At 46.7% G+C, this 19,397-nt stretch overlaps 1 protein-coding gene across 8 annotated transcripts; it reads left to right on the top strand.

Annotated features, from left to right (window-relative positions):
* Positions 1–552: 552 nt before the first annotated feature.
* Positions 553–19,394, top strand: susd1 (sushi domain containing 1). 8 transcript variants are annotated; one of them, XM_056592015.1, is made up of 23 exons: positions 553–837; positions 1,122–1,161; positions 1,262–1,390; positions 2,256–2,411; positions 2,639–2,794; positions 2,988–3,167; positions 4,675–4,806; positions 5,653–5,808; positions 6,265–6,420; positions 6,614–6,793; positions 7,261–7,416; positions 7,610–7,789; positions 10,040–10,234; positions 11,970–12,134; positions 13,666–13,860; positions 15,243–15,407; positions 15,630–15,724; positions 16,593–16,779; positions 17,427–17,520; positions 17,724–17,982; positions 18,717–18,756; positions 18,938–19,031; positions 19,166–19,394. In XM_056592015.1, the coding sequence occupies exons 3-23, from the start codon at positions 1,351–1,353 to the stop codon at positions 19,203–19,205; spliced, it is 3,021 nt and encodes a 1,006-aa protein (XP_056447990.1). In that variant the 5' UTR covers positions 553–837; positions 1,122–1,161; positions 1,262–1,350; the 3' UTR covers positions 19,206–19,394. The 8 variants fall into 8 exon arrangements, 7 of the variants coding, with proteins under 7 accessions (XP_056447990.1, XP_056447989.1, XP_056447986.1 ...); XM_056592014.1 differs by having other exon boundaries at positions 1,259–1,390; XM_056592011.1 differs by lacking the exon at positions 1,122–1,161.
* The last annotated feature ends 3 nt before the right edge of the window (positions 19,395–19,397 follow it).

Below are 19,397 nucleotides of genomic sequence, written 5' to 3'. Positions count from 1 at the left end.
TTAGAGTTAAGTTAAGTAATCCATACCTCGGTTAAAATCAGACAGTATCAGCTTTAAGATTATGACTGTATATGCCCCACAAAGTTGCATTGCTAACTATCACAAATACATATTTTACTGTTTAAATTGATATTGGGCATGAACGTCACCACCAGTCCCTCTGCTTGTTAACTGGTTAACCTCTGTCACCTCAAGCCCCTCTGCTAGTTAACTGGTTAACTTCAGTGACAACAAGTCTGCTAGATAATTAGTTAACCTCAGTCACCACCAGTCCCTCTGCTAGTTAACCTCAGTCACCACCAGTCCCTCAGCTAGTTAACCTCAGTCACCTCTGCTCTGGGTGCCTCTGAATCTGGAGGCCTGTTTGGGAAGATGTATCCCGCTATATTTCAAAGTTAAAAGATTGGCCTCTCACTAATGAGCTGTCAGCTGATAGGACGAAACATGGGGAAGCTTCATCCAGGCACCGGGGGCCAAAGATAGAGCCTGACCCCTCCCACGCAGGAGGGTGAAGCCTGAATCAACGTCAGGGGGTTCGCTGCGTATCACTGACAGCAGCACAAGCAAACCACAATAACCCAACCGTTTGAACAGGATGTCCACCAAAGCCACAAAACCCAGATTCCAGGGCGGGCGTTGAGAGGGGAAACGAGCTGCAGCTCCTGATCCTGCTTATCAGGACCGCCAGCAGCACTGGGCCTGAGGAGAAGACCAGGATAAAACAGATGTTTTCACAGAGACGAAGATGATTGAGAGTTAAAGACGCCGGGACACTCTCAGAACGGAGGATGGACCGAGGACACGTGATCTGGATCGTTCTGCTTTCTGTTATCCCAGGTGAGAAGGCCACGTTCATTTACTTTATGTCTTAAGTAAAACATATCTAATTTATAATAATACATTATTACAAAAATGCAATTTCTGCTTTCCAATTTGTATATTAATATATGATGGTTTTTTTCGTCATGTAACTATTTTTATGAAGAATTATTAGGAAGGATGATTTAATCATGTAGTTTTTGTCACTAATGAAAACATAAACACAAAAGCTGCTGTTAAAGTCCCCATTATTACGACACTGAGACATAAACTACCCATCCAACCCTGTTTATTGTGTGTAGGCTGCTAATCTGCCCATCGGCCAAAATTAAAGCCGTAAAAGTGAGTGACAAGAAAGAAAATTCAGATTTGCTATGAAAAGAGAGACGGTTTTCAGAGGGATCCACCATGAGATACTGAGGTGTTATCTGGACCCAAGCAGGCAGGCCGGCGGGGGATATCTGTGCCTCGTGTCACGCCAACGCCACGTGCTCATTCCTGCCGGACGGCTCGGGCCGTGTATGCATCTGCATGTACGGCTTCATCGGGAACGGGAGGACCCTCTGCCAAGGTATGGTCACCTTCCTCCCCTGGGGGGTTAGATCAGCCAAGGGCTGACGTAGCTCCTAGTTCTCATCCTCATCGGCAGACTCTCAGTCTAGTCCTACAAGTTAGGCTGGGACCAATCAAGCCATTGATACAAATTGGTATAGTAGCTAAGTAGCTATAATAAACAGAACACATGCTCTGGGAAAGGTTGTGTTGCTCAATGGAGCAAGGTATTTAAAACTTAGGGTTATAGGCAGGATTTTTTCTGGGACCAAACATGCTAAGAATGTAAGCACTCACGGCATTGCAAGGTACTTTAGAAAAAAATCTTCCACGAAAAGAAATGCACATGGATAATAGACAAGATAATAGAACATTGACATGTCTCAACCTGAAACATGTCTTCAGATTAATATTCTGGAGGCTTGCGTGTCATTTGTCACTTTCCAGATGAGCTATTGTGTGTGTGTGTGTGTGTGTGTGTGTGTGTGTGTGTGTGTGTGTGTGTGTGTGTGTGCGTGTGTGTCTGTCTGTGTGTGTGTTTGTGTGTTTGTGTGTATGTGTGTGTCTGTGTGCTGTGTGCGTGTGTGAGTAAACACACTACGAAAGAGGCTGAATCCCCCTCTTTAGTGAAAAGGTACAGATGAACATGATCGCTGAATCAGAATGGGAAAACCAAGAAGCTTTAAATCTTGCTGTCCTAATTGTGTTTTTTATGCACCTCTACTGATTTCATTGACTGTTATTCCCATTTCAACATATGAACTTACTCTCACTATATGTTGAAAATGTGTAACACGTCCAACGATGACCTCTGTGAAAATATAAATGAGAACAGATGTATGAAGAAAACCATGAACTGATGTTGTCTGGCGCTGGGCTCTCAGACAAAGACGAATGTCAGATCGGAGCGAGGAACATCTGTGGCCCCCGCGCCGCCTGCCACAACACCGTGGGCAGCTATACCTGCACCTGTATGGGGGGCTTCAGACCCTCGAACCACAGGACCTCCTTCACCCCGAACGACGGGACGTACTGCCAGGGTGAGGGCGTAGGGCTCCTCACACCTTGTGGGGGGTGAGTTGTGTGTCTGTGCCTGGTGTGTGCGTGTCATTGTGCAGCAGGTTAGGCATTCGATTGTCTAGCCTGCGGAGAAGCTGTTTTAAACGGTATTGAACAAAGCTATTTATGTCTATGTAGATCGATATGTCCATTCCCAAACTGGCTAACCCAGTGTCATGCACCTCTTGTACTCCTTTCTCTTGGCCAGACATTGATGAGTGCGGGAGGCACCCTGCGGTGTGTGGAGAGGGGGCGCACTGTGTCAACCTGGAGGGGGACTTTGAGTGCCGCTGCCTCCTAGGTTACAGAGCGCACAACGCCTCAGATCCCTTCCAGCCCCTCAGGGACAAGGGCTCCTGCAAGGGTGCGTGCTTCTGTTCACGTTTTCATTCCACTTCAATAAGAAGGGTTTGCTGTTGACCTTAGAGGTCTATTAATTTCTCTTGACTTTTCTCTCCGGGTGAGTCATGCTCCCTGTAAGCTGACTTACAGAAACCTGCAACCAGCCGGAGTCCTGTTGCCTTGGTCTAAACACAGAGTTCTCTCCTCTTCTCCAGTGGTGGACTGTGGCCCCCCTCCCGCCGGAGAGGCAGTGCGGGTGCTGTCCACCAACGGCACCGCCTACGGCAGCGTGGTCCTCATGGGCTGCAAGGATGGCTTCCTGTGGAGACGGGGAGACAACTCATCCACATGTGGGCCGGACGGAACCTGGAGCCGGCCAGCCCCGCTTTGTCAAGGTAAGACAGCGTGTTGGGCAATTTAATTATATGAGATGTTTGTCGAGGTCAGAGAGCATGTTGTTTAGGAATGTTTATCAAATAAGATGTTTGTGGAGGAAAGAAAGCATGGTGTTGAGGTCTGTTCATTATATGAGATGTTTGTGGAGTTCAGAGAGCATGTTGTTGAGGTCTGTTTGTTATATGAGGTGTTTGTGGACGTAAGAGAGCATGTTGTTGAGGTAATGTAATTATATGAGCACTTAATTTTTAAGAGGTTTAGAGATGAATGATATGTTGGACATCACTATTGTTGATGAACATAGTGTTGTATTTTTAAATATGAGCCAGTAGAGGTGGACTGTGGCTCTCAGCTCTGACCCTGTTGGGCCCTTAGAGGGGGACTGTGGCTCTCAGCTCTGTCCCTGTTGGGCCCTTAGAGGGGGACTGTGGCTCTCAGCTCTGTCCCTGTTGGGCCCTTAGAGGGGGACTGTGGCTCTCAGCTCGGTCCCTGTTGGGCCCTTAGAGGGGGACTGTGGCTCTCAGCTCTGACCCTGTTGGGCCCTTAGAGGGGGACTGTGGCTCTAAGCTCTGACCCTGTTGGGCCCTTAGAGGTGGACTGTGGCTCTCAGCTCTGTCCCTGTTGGGCCCTTAGAGGGGGACTGTGGCTGTCCTCGGACCCCGCCTCATGCTCACATACTGCGCTGGGACCAGACCTCCGGGCTGGGCTCACTGGCGCTGAACGGTTTCACCCTGGACATCAGAACGTGGGAGGGGAGCCTGTCTCAGTGTGCAGCCCTAGTCGACAATGGGAGGGGACCATGCTCTGCAAAGGTGCCTCTGTCCCATTACTGTTGCACCTAACAATGGATGGTAGAGCCTTAATTAAGGCACTGTTACACTTAACATATGTGATGGTAAAGCCGTAGTAAATTCACTGTTACACTTAACATATGTGGTGGTAGAGCCTTAGTAAAGGCACTGTTACACTTAACATATGTAGTGGTAGAGCCTTAGTAAAGTCACTGTTACACAAGTATTTTGAGTCACCGTTCAGTCACGTTTAACTGTCCAGTTGAGGCCTCTCCATAAAAATTATCACCATCCCACTTCTTCCACAGTGAAGTTCGCTGTCCTAACCCAGTCAGCCCTGTGGTGGGAAGCGACAGCTTGACATGGTTTCAGTTAATACACACACACAAATACAGTATCCTGTACGTATGAGGTCCTGGAGATAAATAAGCCCACCGAGGAACAGCTCTCTGGTGGTTGGGCCAGAATACTGTCCTCCACTTGAAGGCCCTAGAAACATGGCACTTAAAACGTTAAAGTCCCCATTATTACGTCACTGAGACATAAACTACTAATCCAACCCTGTTTATTGTGTGTAGGCTGCTAATCTGCCCATCGGCCAAAATTAAAGCCGTAAAAGTGAGTGACACGAAAGAAAATTCAGATTTGCTATGAAAAGAGAGAAGGTTTTCAGAGAGATCCACCATGAGATACTGAGGTGTTATCTGGACCCAAGCAGGCAGGCCGGCGGGGGATATCTGTGCCTCGTGTCACGCCAACGCCACGTGCTCAATCCTGCCGGACGGCTCGGGCCGTGTATGCATCTGCATGTACGGCTTCATCGGGAACGGGAGGACCCTCTGCCAAGGTATGGTCACCTTCCTCCCCTGGGGGGTTAGATCAGCCAAGGGCTGACGTAGCTCCTAGTTATCATCCTCATCGGCAGACTCTCAGTCTAGTGCACAAGGTAGGCTGGGACCAATCAAGCCATTGATACAAATTGGTATAGTAGCTAAGTAGCTATAATAAACAGAACACATGCTCTTTGAAAGGTTGTGTTGCTTTAAAACTTAGGGTTATAGGTAGGATTCTTTCTGGGACCAACCTTGCTAAGAATGTAAGCACTCACGGCATTGAAAGGTACTTTAGAAAAAAATCTTCCACGAAAAGAAATGCACATTGATTATAGACAAGATAATAGAACATTGACTTGTCTCAACCTGAAACATGTCTTCAGATTAATATTCTGGAGGCTTGCGTGTCATTTGTCACTTTCCAGATGAGCTATTGTGTGTGTGTGTGTGTGTGTGTGTGTGTGTGTGTGTGTGTGTGTGTGTGTGTGTGTGTGTGTGTGTCTGTGTGTGTGTTTGTGTGTTTGTGTGTATGTGTGTGTCTGTGTGCTGTGTGCGTGTGTGTGAGTACACACACTACGAAAGAGGCTGAATCCCCCTCTTTAGTGAAACGGTACAGAAGAACATGATCGCTGAATTTGAAAGGGAAAACCAATAAGCTTTAAATCTTGCTGTCCTAATTGTGTTTTTTATGCACCTCTACTGATTTCATTGACTGTTATTCCCATTTCAACATATGAACTTACTCTCACTACATGTTGAAAATGCGTAAAACGTCCAACGATGACCTCTGTGAAAATAAAAATTAGAACAGATGTATGAAGAAAACCATGAACTGATGTTGTCTTGCGCTGGGCTCTCAGACAAAGACGAATGTCAGATCGGAGCGAGGAAGATCTGTGGCCCCCGCGCCTCCTGCCAAAACACCGTGGGCAGCTATACCTGCACCTGTATGGGGGGCTTCAGACCCTCGAACCACAGGACCTCCTTCACCCCCAACGACGGGACATACTGCCAGGGTGAGGGCGTAGGGCTCCTCACACCTCGTGGGGGGGTGAGCTGTGTGTCTGTGCCTGGTGTGTGCGTAGGGCTCCTCACACCTCTTGGGGGGGGGAGCTGTGTGTCTGTGCCTGGTGTGTGCGTAGGGCTCCTCACACCTCGTGGGGGGGTGAGCTGTGTGTCTGTGCCTGGTGTGTGCGTAGGGCTCCTCACACCTCGTGGGGGGGGGAGCTGCGTGTCTGTGCCTGGTGTGTGCGTAGGGCTCCTCACACCTCGTGGGGGGGGGAGCTGTGTGTCTGTGCCTGGTGTGTGCGTGTCATTATGCAGCGGGTCAGGCATTCGATTGTCTAGCCTGCGGAGAAGCTGTTTTAAACGGTATTGAACAAAGCTATTTATGTCTATGTAGATCGATATGTCCATTCCCAAACTGGCTAACCCAGTGTCATGCACCTCTTGTACTCCTTTCTCTTGGCCAGACATTGATGAGTGCGGGAGGCACCCTGCGGTGTGTGGAGAGGGGGCGCACTGTGTCAACCTGGAGGGGGACTTTGAGTGCCGCTGCCTCCTAGGTTACAGAGCGCACAACGCCTCAGATCCCTTCCAGCCCCTCAGGGACAAGGGCTCCTGCAAGTGTGCGTGCTTCTGTTCACGTTTTCATTCCACTTCAATAAGAAGGGTTTGCTGTTGACCTTAGAGGTCTATTAATTTCTCTTGACTTTTCTCTCCGGGTGAGTCATGCTCCCTGTAAGCTGACTTACAGAAACCTGCAACCAGCCGGAGTCCTGTTGCCTTGGTCTAAACACAGAGTTCTCTCCTCTTCTCCAGTGGTGGACTGTGGCCCCCCTCCCGCCGGAGAGGCAGTGCGGGTGCTGTCCACCAACGGCACCGCCTACGGCAGCGTGGTCCTCATGGGCTGCAAGGATGGCTTCCTGTGGAGACGGGGAGACAACTCATCCACATGTGGGCCGGACGGAACCTGGAGCCGGCCAGCCCCGCTTTGTCAAGGTAAGACAGCGTGTTGGGCAATTTAATTATATGAGATGTTTGTCGAGGTCAGAGAGCATGTTGTTTAGGAATGTTTATCAAATGAGATGTTTGTGGAGGTAAGAAAGCATGGTGTTGAGGTCTGTTCATTATATGAGATGTTTGTGGAGTTCAGAGAGCATGTTGTTGAGGTCTGTTTGTTATATGAGGTGTTTGTGGACGTAAGAGAGCATGTTGTTGAGGTAATGTAATTATATGAGCGCTTATTTTTTAAGAGGTTTAGAGATTAATGATATGTTGGACATCACTATTGTTGATGACAATAATGTTGTATTTTTAAATATGAGCCAGTAGAGGTGGACTGTGGCTCTCAGCTCTGACCCTGTTGGGCCCTTAGAGGTGGACTGTGTCTATGTAGATCGATATGTCCATTCCCAAACTGGCTAACCCAGTGTCATGCACCTCTTGTGCTCCTTTCTCTTGGCCAGACATTGATGAGTGCGGGAGGCACCCTGCGGTGTGTGGAGAGGGGGCGCGCTGTGTCAACCTGGAGGGGGACTTTGAGTGCCGCTGCCTCCTAGGTTACAGAGCGCACAACGCCTCAGATCCCTTCCAGCCCCTCAGGGACAAGGGCTCCTGCAAGGGTGCGTGCTTCTGTTCACGTTTTCATTCCACTTCAATAAGAAGGGTTTGCTGTTGACCTTAGAGGTCTATTAATTTCTCTTGACTTTTCTCTCCGGGTGAGTCATGCTCCCTGTAAGCTGACTTACAGAAACCTGCAACCAGCCGGAGTCCTGTTGCCTTGGTCTAAACACAGAGTTCTCTCCTCTTCTCCAGTGGTGGACTGTGGCCCCCCTCCCGCCGGAGAGGCAGTGCGGGTGCTGTCCACCAACGGCACCGCCTACGGCAGCGTGGTCCTCATGGGCTGCAAGGATGGCTTCCTGTGGAGACGGGGAGACAACTCATCCACATGTGGGCCGGACGGAACCTGGAGCCGGCCAGCCCCGCTTTGTCAAGGTAAGACAGCGTGTTAGGCAATTTAATTATATGAGATGTTTGTCGAGGTCAGAGAGCATGTTGTTTAGGAATGTTTATCAAATGAGATGTTTGTGGACGTAAGAGAGCATGTCGTTGAGGTCTGTTCGTTATATGAGATGGTGGTGGACGTAAGAGAGCATGTTGTTGAGGTAATGTAATTATATGAGCACTTATTTTTTAAGAGGTTTAGAGATTATTGATATGTTGGACATCACTATTGTTGATGACAATAGTGTTGTATTTTTAAATATGAGCCAGTAGAGGTGGACTGTGGCTCTCAGCTCTGACCCTGTTGGGCCCTTAGAGGTGGACTGTGGCTCTCAGCTCTGTCCCTGTTGGGCCCTTAGAGGGGGACTGTGGCTCTCAGCTCTGACCCTGTTGGGCCCTTAGAGGTGGACTGTGGCTCTCAGCTCTGTCCCTGTTGGGCCCTTAGAGGGGGACTGTGGCTCTCGGCTCTGACCCTGTTGGGCCCTTAGAGGGGGACTGTGGCTCTCCTCGGACCCCGCCTCAGGCTCACATACTGCGCTGGGACCAGACCTCCGGGCTGGGCTCACTGGCGCTGAACGGTTTCACCCTGGACATCAGAACGTGGGAGGGGAGCCTGTCTCAGTGTGCAGCCCTAGTCGACAATGGGAGGGGAAAGGCTGTAAAGGTGCCTCTGTCCCATTACTGTTGCACCTAACAATGGATGGTAGAGCCTTAATAAAGGCACTGTTACACTTAACATATGTGGTGGTAAAGCCGTAGTAAATTCACTGTTACACTTAACATATGTGGTGGTAGAGCCTTAGTAAAGGCACTGTTACACTTAACATATGTGGTGGTAGAGCCTTAGTAAAGTCACTGTTACACAAGTATTTTGAGTCACCGTTCAGTCACGTTTAACTGACCAGTTTAGGCCTCTCCATAAAAACTATCACCATTCCACTTCTTCCACAGTGAAGTTCGCTGTCCTAACCCAGTCAGCCCTGTGGTGGGAAGCGACAGCTTGACGTGGTTTCAGTTAATACACACACACAAATACATTATCCTGTACGTATGAGGTCCTGGAGATAAATAAGCCCACCGAGGAACAGCTCTCTGGTGGTTGGGCCAGAATACTGTCCTCCACTTGAAGGCCCTAGAAACATGGCACTTAAAACTTTGATCAAAGTCAACGGGGAGAAGACACACACCCTGCTATCTGAGATCCAGCATGCATGTCATTAGGGTTGGGGTTATGATAGGCCTATAGACGGGCTCTGGTATTGCTGCCGTTTACAGACTCCTGCCGGAGCTACCGCTCGAGCTCCCAGACTCCCACCGGAGTTCCCGGACGTGGACTCACGCCGAAGTCCCCGGACTCCTGCCAGAGCTCCCGGACTCTGGCCTGAGCTCCTGGAGTGTTTGAGAATATCTTATAGATATTCTAGAACACTACTTCGACGTCTCTAGTACTTCCACAACACATAAAGACTCGTAGTTGTGGTAATGTCGGCCATGGTTGAGATGGATTTGGCAGAAACTTTGGTGTCACAGGGGAACTTGAGGATCAAACTTGCGCAAATCACTCCCGCGAGTAAAGTCAGACTACTCGCATAAGCTAACAGGCGAACACGCGACAAAATTCGATTTTGGTGTGAACGCACGTTCGTTTACCAGTGTTATAACTCAACTCAAATTTTCAGGCCAGTTACTTTACATCATGTTAATTCATCCGTTATTGAACCGATCGCTTGGGTGCCAGTGTGATTCTGATGAGCAGCGATGGTCAAAGAGTGAACAGTCACCAGAGTCGCCATGTCCAATAGTCCAAAAACTCACTTCTTACGTCCTTTCTTTGCCATTTCTCCTTGACATCCATTTTAAGCTAATGAGTCGCTGGGCCAATTGCAATCGCATAATCATAACATGCTAGCTAATTACCGGCGGCACCTTTAAGTCAAAGTTTAAATTGTTCTGTCCTTTTAGATTCATTTGCGACCAAAAATGAGTAACATGATTGACAATCGGTTTCTATTTTAAAGCTTATCTGTTTAGCTGTCATCATCTTCAGCATCTGTTCACTATCGAGTAGTAATCAATCTAACCAAATCTATTATAAGCATATTGTGAATATTGTATGATACTGCCTGCTTTGTAATGATGTGGTGCTTCACCAGTACATTCAGTTGAAACTTTAAGTAACCGTAACCTCGTTACTGGGACTTACCCATGGCTCCCTAGAATGACCACAATGATCTCTTGTAGAAATCCAATGTGGAGAACCTTTATCTAAACCGCATGCAAGGATGTTGTGGGACAACGGTACCCGCGTGGGCAGCGTGCTGCACTACCAGTGTGAGGAGGGCTACCGCCCCTCCACCAACCGCCACTCCCCCTCCACCAACCGCTCCGTGTGCGGAGAGGACGGACAGTGGGAGGAGTCAGACCTGCGCTGTGAAGGTATAGCTTGACTTCAGTCACACACACTCACACACACACACACACACACACACACACACACACACACACACACACACACACACACACACACACACACACACACACACACACACACACACACACACACACACACACACAAACACACACACACACACACTACCCTGTACATATGAGGTCCTGTAGATAGCAACCATCCGCCGAGGAACAGCTCTCTGCTGGTCAGACCAGAATACTGTTCTCCACTTGAAGACCCGGGAACCAAGACGCTTCAGACTTCCTCAGAGGGGCTGAGCACTAAGAAACATGTGGATAAAGACACACATACACACACACGCACACACACACACACACCCTGCTATCTGAGATCCAGCATGCATGTCATTAGGGTTGGGGTTATGATAGGTCTATTACTAATTGCTCCTGTCCTGCGCTGATTAAGCCCCATGCAGAGGTGAGTTGCGGAATCCCACTAATCGTCCCTGGAACTAAATGGATGTGGGACAGTCGTAGCTCAGCGGGCAGCAAGGTGCTCTATATGTGTTCTGCCAGCTATTACCCGGAGAGCGGACAGGGCAGCTTTATTTCAACATGTTCTGAGACCGGAGAGTGGGGACACGTGCCTTTAAACTGCAGAGGTACCGTGCTCATTGAACACTTTACTTCTCCTTTTCATGCAATGTTTGCTTTTGATCAGTTTCTTGTCCCAATAGAAGTTCCAAACGATCCAAACACTTGTTTAATCAGGTATTTTTACCATGCCCAGCTGGTACTGTCACGGCTTGGCACACCCTGCAATTTAACTGTCTTGCCTGTGTAAAACCGAGGGGGTATATTCCCCCTTCATCAAGGAGCCGGATTGCTTGGTTCACTGGAGCAGGCGGGATTATGTGAGGAGACTAGACCGCTTTAGAATAATTAGCATGCTCAGAATATTTTTATTTTTATTTTATTCAAGCCACTCGCATGCAAGAATGAGTAGATGACATCTGAGTGTAAGCTACAAATGCAATTACCTATTTACAAGTGTAAAAATTCAACTTATTCTTTATTTGCTGACCTTTTTATCCCAAAAAAAGCCTTGTAAGGAAAGTTCCTCTGCTACTTTTTCGTAGATCACACTATCTTCCCGTCTTTATTAAATGCGACTGCATCCCCTCTCTCCCATGATGGTCAGCAGGTCGCGGATTTCACAGTCTCTCCAGTTAAAACTACTCATGTTGATATAGCTGCGTCACCAACACCTCTATCCAAGTCCCGCCCTTGGTACCGCGATACCGTCTAATCGCATTTCCATGAATATGAAATCTCCAATGTGTCTAGAGTTCGAGAGGGTTAATTGGGTTGCAAAATCAAGCCGGTATATTTTACCTCGGGCAGTGTAAACGTGGACCATGCTGGGAAAAAGGTGGTTCTAAAACGGGCATATTTGGCAGTGTAAAAAGTACAAAAGTCAGACATCTGGCCTAGATTTATGAGTGTTTTTAGGGGGAAATCCACTGCTTAATGAAGGTATAGTTTTGGATGAAGCTGTGCTCATTTGATTTGATGAAACATATAATTTCATTCGGGAATAATTTCCCCTTGATTGGTGCAGTGGAGTCAACCCATCCTGAACACTAGATGGCGCAGCTATCTCCTGAACTCTTCCACAATGTTGCAGTGTGACATGACACATTTCTAATGATTCAAATATTATTTACCATCACATTCATCCGTTCATCATCCCGGACCCCAGCTAGGTGTAGGCTCACTCCATCGCTGGCCCATGCGGAGGTGGCCTGGTACAACAGTAGCGTGACCGTGCATCGCTGCGTGGACGGATACCGCAGCAGCAGAGGGAGCAGCGTCTCTGTTTGTGGCAATGCTGGGCAGTGGCAGAAGGCAACACTGAAGTGCATAGGTGAGAGGAAAAACCATGGCCCATCTGCGATATTCAATGCATTTCAGGAAAGCAAATGGGGTTGGGATACACACACCAAAAAACATGGGGTAGGGCGAATCTATACAAAGTCAATGCAAAGATGCGTTTAGAGGCGAATGTTCACTACGGCAGGAACACCCTGGTTCACCCGGAATTAGCGTGATTCTACTCGTGCTAACATTCGCTCCAGTCGAAATAATTGAACTTGGCCGCGAATTTCGTGTGATGCTTGGTCATGGACCCCAAACAACGTTCACCCTGAAATCCAGAGTGACCCGCAAAATGGAGGGCAAAGTGATTGTTGCCGTTTGCACACTCCCGGAGCTCTACATCTACCTAATTCATAATATAATATATAACTATGTATATAGATATTATAAGGGCCAAAAGCTGTTTGCGCCTCCGGATTATATTATGAATTTAAATTGACTGTGTCGGGGTCTAGACTGATAGTAAGGGTTATCTTGGTCACGGTTGAGAAGGAATTGCCGGAATAAACTTTGGCTTTGACTCCGCAACATGGAGGAGAGGGGTATTACTGCCGTTTGCAGACTCCTGCCGGAGCTACCGCTCAAGCTCCCAGACTCCCACCGGAGTTCCCGGACGTGGACTCACGCCGAAGTCCCCGGACTCCTGCCGGAGCTCCCGGACTCTGGCCTGCGCTCCTGGAGTGTTTGAGAATATCTTATAGATATTCTAGAACACTTCTTGGACGTCTCTAGTACTTCCACAATACGTAAAGACTCGTAGTGGTAGTAATGTCGGCCATGATTGAGAAGGAATTGGCAGAAACTTTGGTGTCACAGGGGAACTTGAGGATCAAACTTGCGCAAATCACTCCCGCGAGTAAAGTCAGACTACTTGCATAAGCTAACAGGCGAACACAATTCGATTTTGGTTTGAACGGACGTTCGTTTACCAGTGTTATAACTCAACTCAAATTTTCAGGCCAGTTACTTAACATCATGTTAATTCATCTGTTATCGAACCGATCGCTTGGGTGCCAGTGTGATTCTGATGAGTAGCGATGGTCAAAGAGTGAACAGTCACCAGAGTCGCCATGTCCAATAGTCCAAAAAATCACTTCTTACGTCTTTTCTTTGCCATTTCTCCTTGACATCCAATTTAAGCGAATGAATCGCTGGGCCAATTGCAATCGCATAATCATAACATGCTAGCTAATTACCTGCAGCACCTTTAAGTCAAAGTTTAAATTGTTCTGTCCTTTTAGATTAATTTGCGACCAAAAATGAGTAACATGATTGACAATCGGTTTCTATTTTAAAGCTTATCTGTTTAGCTGTCATCATCTTCAGCATCTATTCACTATCATTTAGTAATCAATCTAACCAAATCTATTATAAGCATATTGTGAATATTGTATGATACTGCCTGCTTTGTAATGATGTGGTGCTTCACCAGTACATTCAGTTGAAACTTTAAGTAACCGTAACCTCGTTACTGGGACTTACCCATGGCTCCCTAGAATGACCACAATGATCTCTTGTAGAAATCCAATGTGGAGAACCTTTATCTAAACCGCATGCAAGGATGCTGTGGGACAACGGTACCCGCGTGGGCAGCGTGCTGCACTACCAGTGTGAGGAGGGCTACCGCCCCTCCACCAACCGCCACTCCCCCTCCACCAACCGCTCCGTGTGCGGAGAGGACGGACAGTGGGAGGAGTCAGACCTGCGCTGTGAAGGTATAGCTTGACTTCAGTTACACACACACACACACACACACACACACACACACACACACACACACACACACACACACACACACACACACACACACACACACACACACACACACACACACACACACACACACACACACACACACACTACCCTGTACATATGAGGTCCTGGAGATAGCAACCACCCGCCGAGGAACAGCACTCTGCTGGTCAGACCAGAATACTGTTCTCCACTTGAAGACCTGAGAAACAAGACGCTTCAGACTTCCTCAGAGGGGTTAAGCACTAAGAAACATGTGGACACACACACACACACACACACACACACACACACACACACACACACACACACACACACACACACACACACACACACACACACACACACACACACACACACACACACACCCTGCTATCTGAGATCCAGCATGCATGTCATTAGGGTTGGGGTTATGATAGGTCTATTACTAATTGCTCCTGTCCTGCGCTGATTAACCCCCATGCAGAGGTGAGTTGCGAAACCCCACTAATCGTCCCTGGAACTAAACCGATGTGGGACGGTCGCAGCTCAGCGGGCAGCAAGGTGCTCTATATGTGTTCTGCCAGCTATTACCCGGAGAGTGGACAGGGCAGCTTTATTTCAACATGTTCTGAGACCGGAGAGTGGGGACACGTGCCTTTAAACTGCAGAGGTACCGTGCTCATACACACTTTATCACAAGATGTTCCCTTTAATCCGTCTCTTGTCCCCATAGAAGTACCAAACGCTCCTGTCTGATATTCTCCTTGTATGTTTAATTGTCAGACATCTGGCCTAGATTTTTCAGTGTGTGCTTAGGGGGAAATCCAATGCTCAATAAAGGTATGATTTGATGAAAACTTTCCTTGGGAAATCATTCCTCCTTGGTGGGTGCAGTGAAGCCAAACCATCCTGAACACTAGAGGGTAGGGTGGAGTCAAACCATCCTGAACAATAGAGGGCGCAGTGGAGTCACACGATCCTGAACACTAGAGGGTGCAGTGGAGTCAAACCATCCTGAACACTAGAGGGTGCAGTGGAGTCACACGATCCTGAACACTAGAGGGTGCAGTGGAGTCAAACCATCCTGAACACTAGAGGGTGCAGTGGAGGCACACCATCCTGAACACTAGCGGGTGCAGTGGATTCAAACCATCCTGAACACTAGAGGGTGCAGTGGAGGCACACCATCCTGAACCAACCTGAACAAGAGGGTTCAGGGCTCTCCTGAACAATTCCACAATGTTGCAGTATGACGTCACATGACACATGGGATTCCATTTGCATGATTTATTTGACCATTCTCATGTAAGGGTAATACTATTATTTACCTTTACATTCATCCGTTCATCATCCTGGACCCCAGCTAGGTGTGGGCCCGCTCCATCGCTTGCCAATGCGGAGGTGGCCTGGTACAACAGTAGCGTGACCGTGCATCGCTGCGTGGACGGATACCGCAGCAGCAGAGGGATCAGCGTCTCTGTGTGTGGCAATGCTGGGCAGTGGCAGAAAGCAACGCTGAAGTGCACAGGTGAGAGGGAAAACCCATGGGAGATATTCAATGCATTGCAGGCATCTTAGTTTACTAGCGTTATGAATGAAATGGTTGTATTTCTTTTCATTGGTTTCCTGCTGGAAGGTTGTGGGTTGGGGGTCCGATGTCTGCAGCCCACCTGTAGGCCTCCCTGAGCAAGAGGCCTGATAACGCAGTGTGAAGTCATAAAGGCCCATGTGTTCTTCTGTTATCCTGCAGAAGTTAAACCAGCTGTGAATGACCTGCGCGTCTTTAATGAAAAGTGTCTGCAGTGGAGGGCAGAGAAGAATGACGTAGACAAGGAGATTTATAAGGTAAGACAGCCGATTGGCTGCTGAGGTTTGCATTTCAATTCATATAGTGTCCATTATGTGTTTCTTTGGTTAGCAACAACTGTAAATTATGCTGGTGTATGGGTGGATGAACAAATGGATCATGACTAAATGCATGCATGGCATGCATGCATTTAGTCAAGAGTCGAGTCCCACTGTGAATATCGACTATCACATAGATCTCTGCAGGCTCCAACATCATTTCACTAATAGCCTTCACCATTACCCAATGATCCTTCTTCATCTCACATAATTATATTCCAATATTTCTCCTTCTCTCACTTTTGTCTTCCCCCGTTTCACCATATGCTTAACTCTCACTTTTTTCATTTGAACATCTTTCCATAAGAAACAGGGCAGTTTTGGTGAACGAAGTAAGAGACTACAATAAGTGCCCTGAGATCTCGAGAGTGAACACTAAACTTAGAATATTGAGCGCATTGTTTTATTCTGCTAAAGTTTGAAGCCCCGCCTAAAGAGGAAGCGTCACAGCCAATCAGGAGACGCTTCATCTTATCTGAACTCTTTCCAGAGCTCAATTCGGTTTCCATGGATACTATCTCCTCATATTCGGGCGTTAGGCCGAAGCCCTTAGTGTGAGGTAGAGGTTTCAAGTAGTCGAGGTTCTGCCCAATGTGATTTGTCATCCGTTTCACCAAACCAAGACAAGAATGTTAATGTTATGCTCAAAAAATGTTGTGATGTATGGCCAGAAAGAATTTCCTCGCTTGGTGAGGGTATTATTGGGCGTTCCAGTGTTAGCCGATTGGATATATTATGCATATATATTCCACACCGTCTACGCCGATAGAGGAACCATCACTTAATCAGCACTCCTGTCCCCTAACAGGTGGTGTTCAGAGGCACCAGAGACTACCAGGGGGCTTTCCGCCATGAGAAGAGGCAACTCCTCCACTCTTGGGACAAGTGGGTGGATGTCTGTCTCAGTCTCCTGCCTGCCACCAACTACACCATCTCCGTCATTGCGTTATCCACCAGATTCACTGCCAACATCACCACCAGCACCAGCCTACAAGGTGCTGCTTACCAACCTATGTTGTCTCAGCCTGTCCCTAGGTTAGAAGACTTAGCCAGGTTAGTGTGTTTGCATGCCCTGGCACAAACACAGAGCAGACCCATGATCGCTGGTGGAAGAGGAACCTGAAAAACGCAGCAACATGAACTAGGATCAGTAGTACCAAACTGCTCTAGTAGCAGCTAGGAGTTAATACGACCTATTAACTCCAATACGACCTCTGTTGAAATACTTAGGCTGATCTATATAAAGACTACACAGGCTAATATATAGACTTTATATAAATACTATACAGGATGATACATATGAATACTAGACAGGCTGATATACATACTTTAAATAAATACTATACAGGCTATACATACTATATATATATATATATATATATATATATATATATATATATATATACATATATAAATATAAATACCAAACAGGCTGATTAACAGATATGAAGTTTGGACATTCAAAGACACAATTGGTCATAATGTGTTTTCCTATAAACTATCTATCTGACTATCCACACTATACTAACCTTATTTCTGTTTCTGCGGAAGAGGAACAGTAAACTGTGTGGTTCAAGGTTCCATCTGAAGCCAGTGATGATGTTGACAAGTTGTCAACATCAAGTTGTCACCCGCTCCGCAGTGCCTCAGGCTCCGCTAGTCCTCTACCGAGAGCTGGACGCTCCCCCCGCCACCTTGAGGCTCAGGCGCTCAGCTCACACTTTAGACGCCATCAGGTAATAAATATTACATATATAATGATATAAGAGGACATGCGGCCAGCAACCAGCTTTGTTTGTTTGTTTGTCAGTGTGATGTAAACAGAACATAGAGTTTGTTTGTTTGCGTTGCAGTGTGATGTAAACAGAACACTGTTGTTGTTTTTTTGGGTTGCAGTGTGATGTAAACAGAACACTGTTGTTTTCTTTTTGGGTTGCAGTGTGTACCAGGTGGTCGTGGTGCCTTTAGACGGGACTGTAGTGTTCGACTGCAGATCCCGGGGGATACCTGGCTCCGCTCAGGGGGTGCCCCCGTCCAGCCAGTACATCACAGGGCAGTTCCCTCTCGGCCACATGAACGACACGGAGATGATTTTCACCGTCGGGGACGGACGGTTCCACGGCGGCTTCCTTAATGCGCCACTCAAGAGAGGAACAAGCTACTACGTCATTCTGCGAGTGGTCAGCCAGTGGAAAGAGGCGGGTCATTCGATGGGATTCAAGTCAACTCTTGAATTTTTCGTCAAAATATCCAAGTCATTTGGAGTCATAAAAAGTTTTATTTAAAATAGTAACTGATGACTGATTATTTTTAGGACACTTCTTGACAGTAAAACATTTTATTTCATTTAAGAGCATGATCATGGGAAGATACAGGCAGCAGTTTACCAAGCATCTTGAAGGAGACGATTGGTAGACATGATTCTGATAGGGAGACAGAGGCAACAGAGGGGAGAGGAGTGACCAGGATGGAGAGCTTAAGATTGGCCACGGCTGAGGTCAGCAATGGCGGGAGAGACAAGTTAAATTGCACTACGGATATGGACATGTCTCCAAGGCTGCAAGCAAGGCTGCAAGACGGTTAAAGGAATCTACACAACAAAGAAGTCAGCAGATTGGCCTCAGCATCAGACCCGTGGCTACTGTGAAATTGCAAATTATCTAAACACCTATCAGTTAGAGAAAGGAAGGGAGATAGATATCTCAAGATCCAAGGGGAATGAGTGCAAATACATTTGAAATTGACTAGTAACTATATCAACAAGGTTTATATAATTTGGCTATGCTATATATTTATAATTATGATTCAGGTTTTGTAGTTATAAATTTTACTTAGGATTAATATTTCCACAACAGTAATATGGAAAGGGTATGTTAATAGTAAAAGGGTAAAAACTTTGGAATGAAATTAACTTAAATATTAAAATTTTCAGGCTTTCAACAGCTCCTGTGTTCTCTGGGCGAAAGTAACAGGTAAGAGGCCAAGAATACCTCACATTATATATCTATTATGATTATTATTATCTATTCCAATGCACATTCATCTATTATTCGTCCATTATGTGTCATTTATTTATAAGGTCTGTATGTTGACATGAATCAGGACGTATATACATGCCTGCATCATTTGTAGTTTGATATGTATCCAACCCAGGTACATCATATGTCATGAGAGTGTCCTCGCTGTTGGCTGCTTGCTCTGTTGGAGGTCTCCTGTTGGTCGTCCTGCTTGTATATATTTACATCGGGTGAGAGTCCCAGACAAGGTTATCCGTAATCAGTCTGCTCAAATGAATAGGCCTACTATTTAAACTTTGAAAAACTCAAAGTGGATTGTAATTTGTTTCGATTGAATAAGAGATATATCTTCTTCTTTTAACAGGTTTTTCAAGAGACGTGAATCCCGTTTAAACTCTCAATAAGATGTCTGTTTTTGGGCATGATCATGTAGGCCTAACTTTCTGACTGTAACCATTTCAATGTTGTGAAAAAAATTGTTAAACAATTAAAAAGTAATAAACGATGTTATTAGTGATTGCTGTTTTTTTTTACTGATTGAAATTATTTCACATTTCAATTACTGTCCCTTTAAATTAACACACAACGCGTACTGC

Source organism: Gadus chalcogrammus, chromosome 6, assembly GCF_026213295.1.
Source record: "Gadus chalcogrammus isolate NIFS_2021 chromosome 6, NIFS_Gcha_1.0, whole genome shotgun sequence".
NCBI classification, from domain to species: Eukaryota; Metazoa; Chordata; class Actinopteri; order Gadiformes; family Gadidae; genus Gadus; species Gadus chalcogrammus.
Note: the sequence above shows the minus strand (reverse complement) of the source record. Positions and strands in the feature narration are given on the sequence as shown.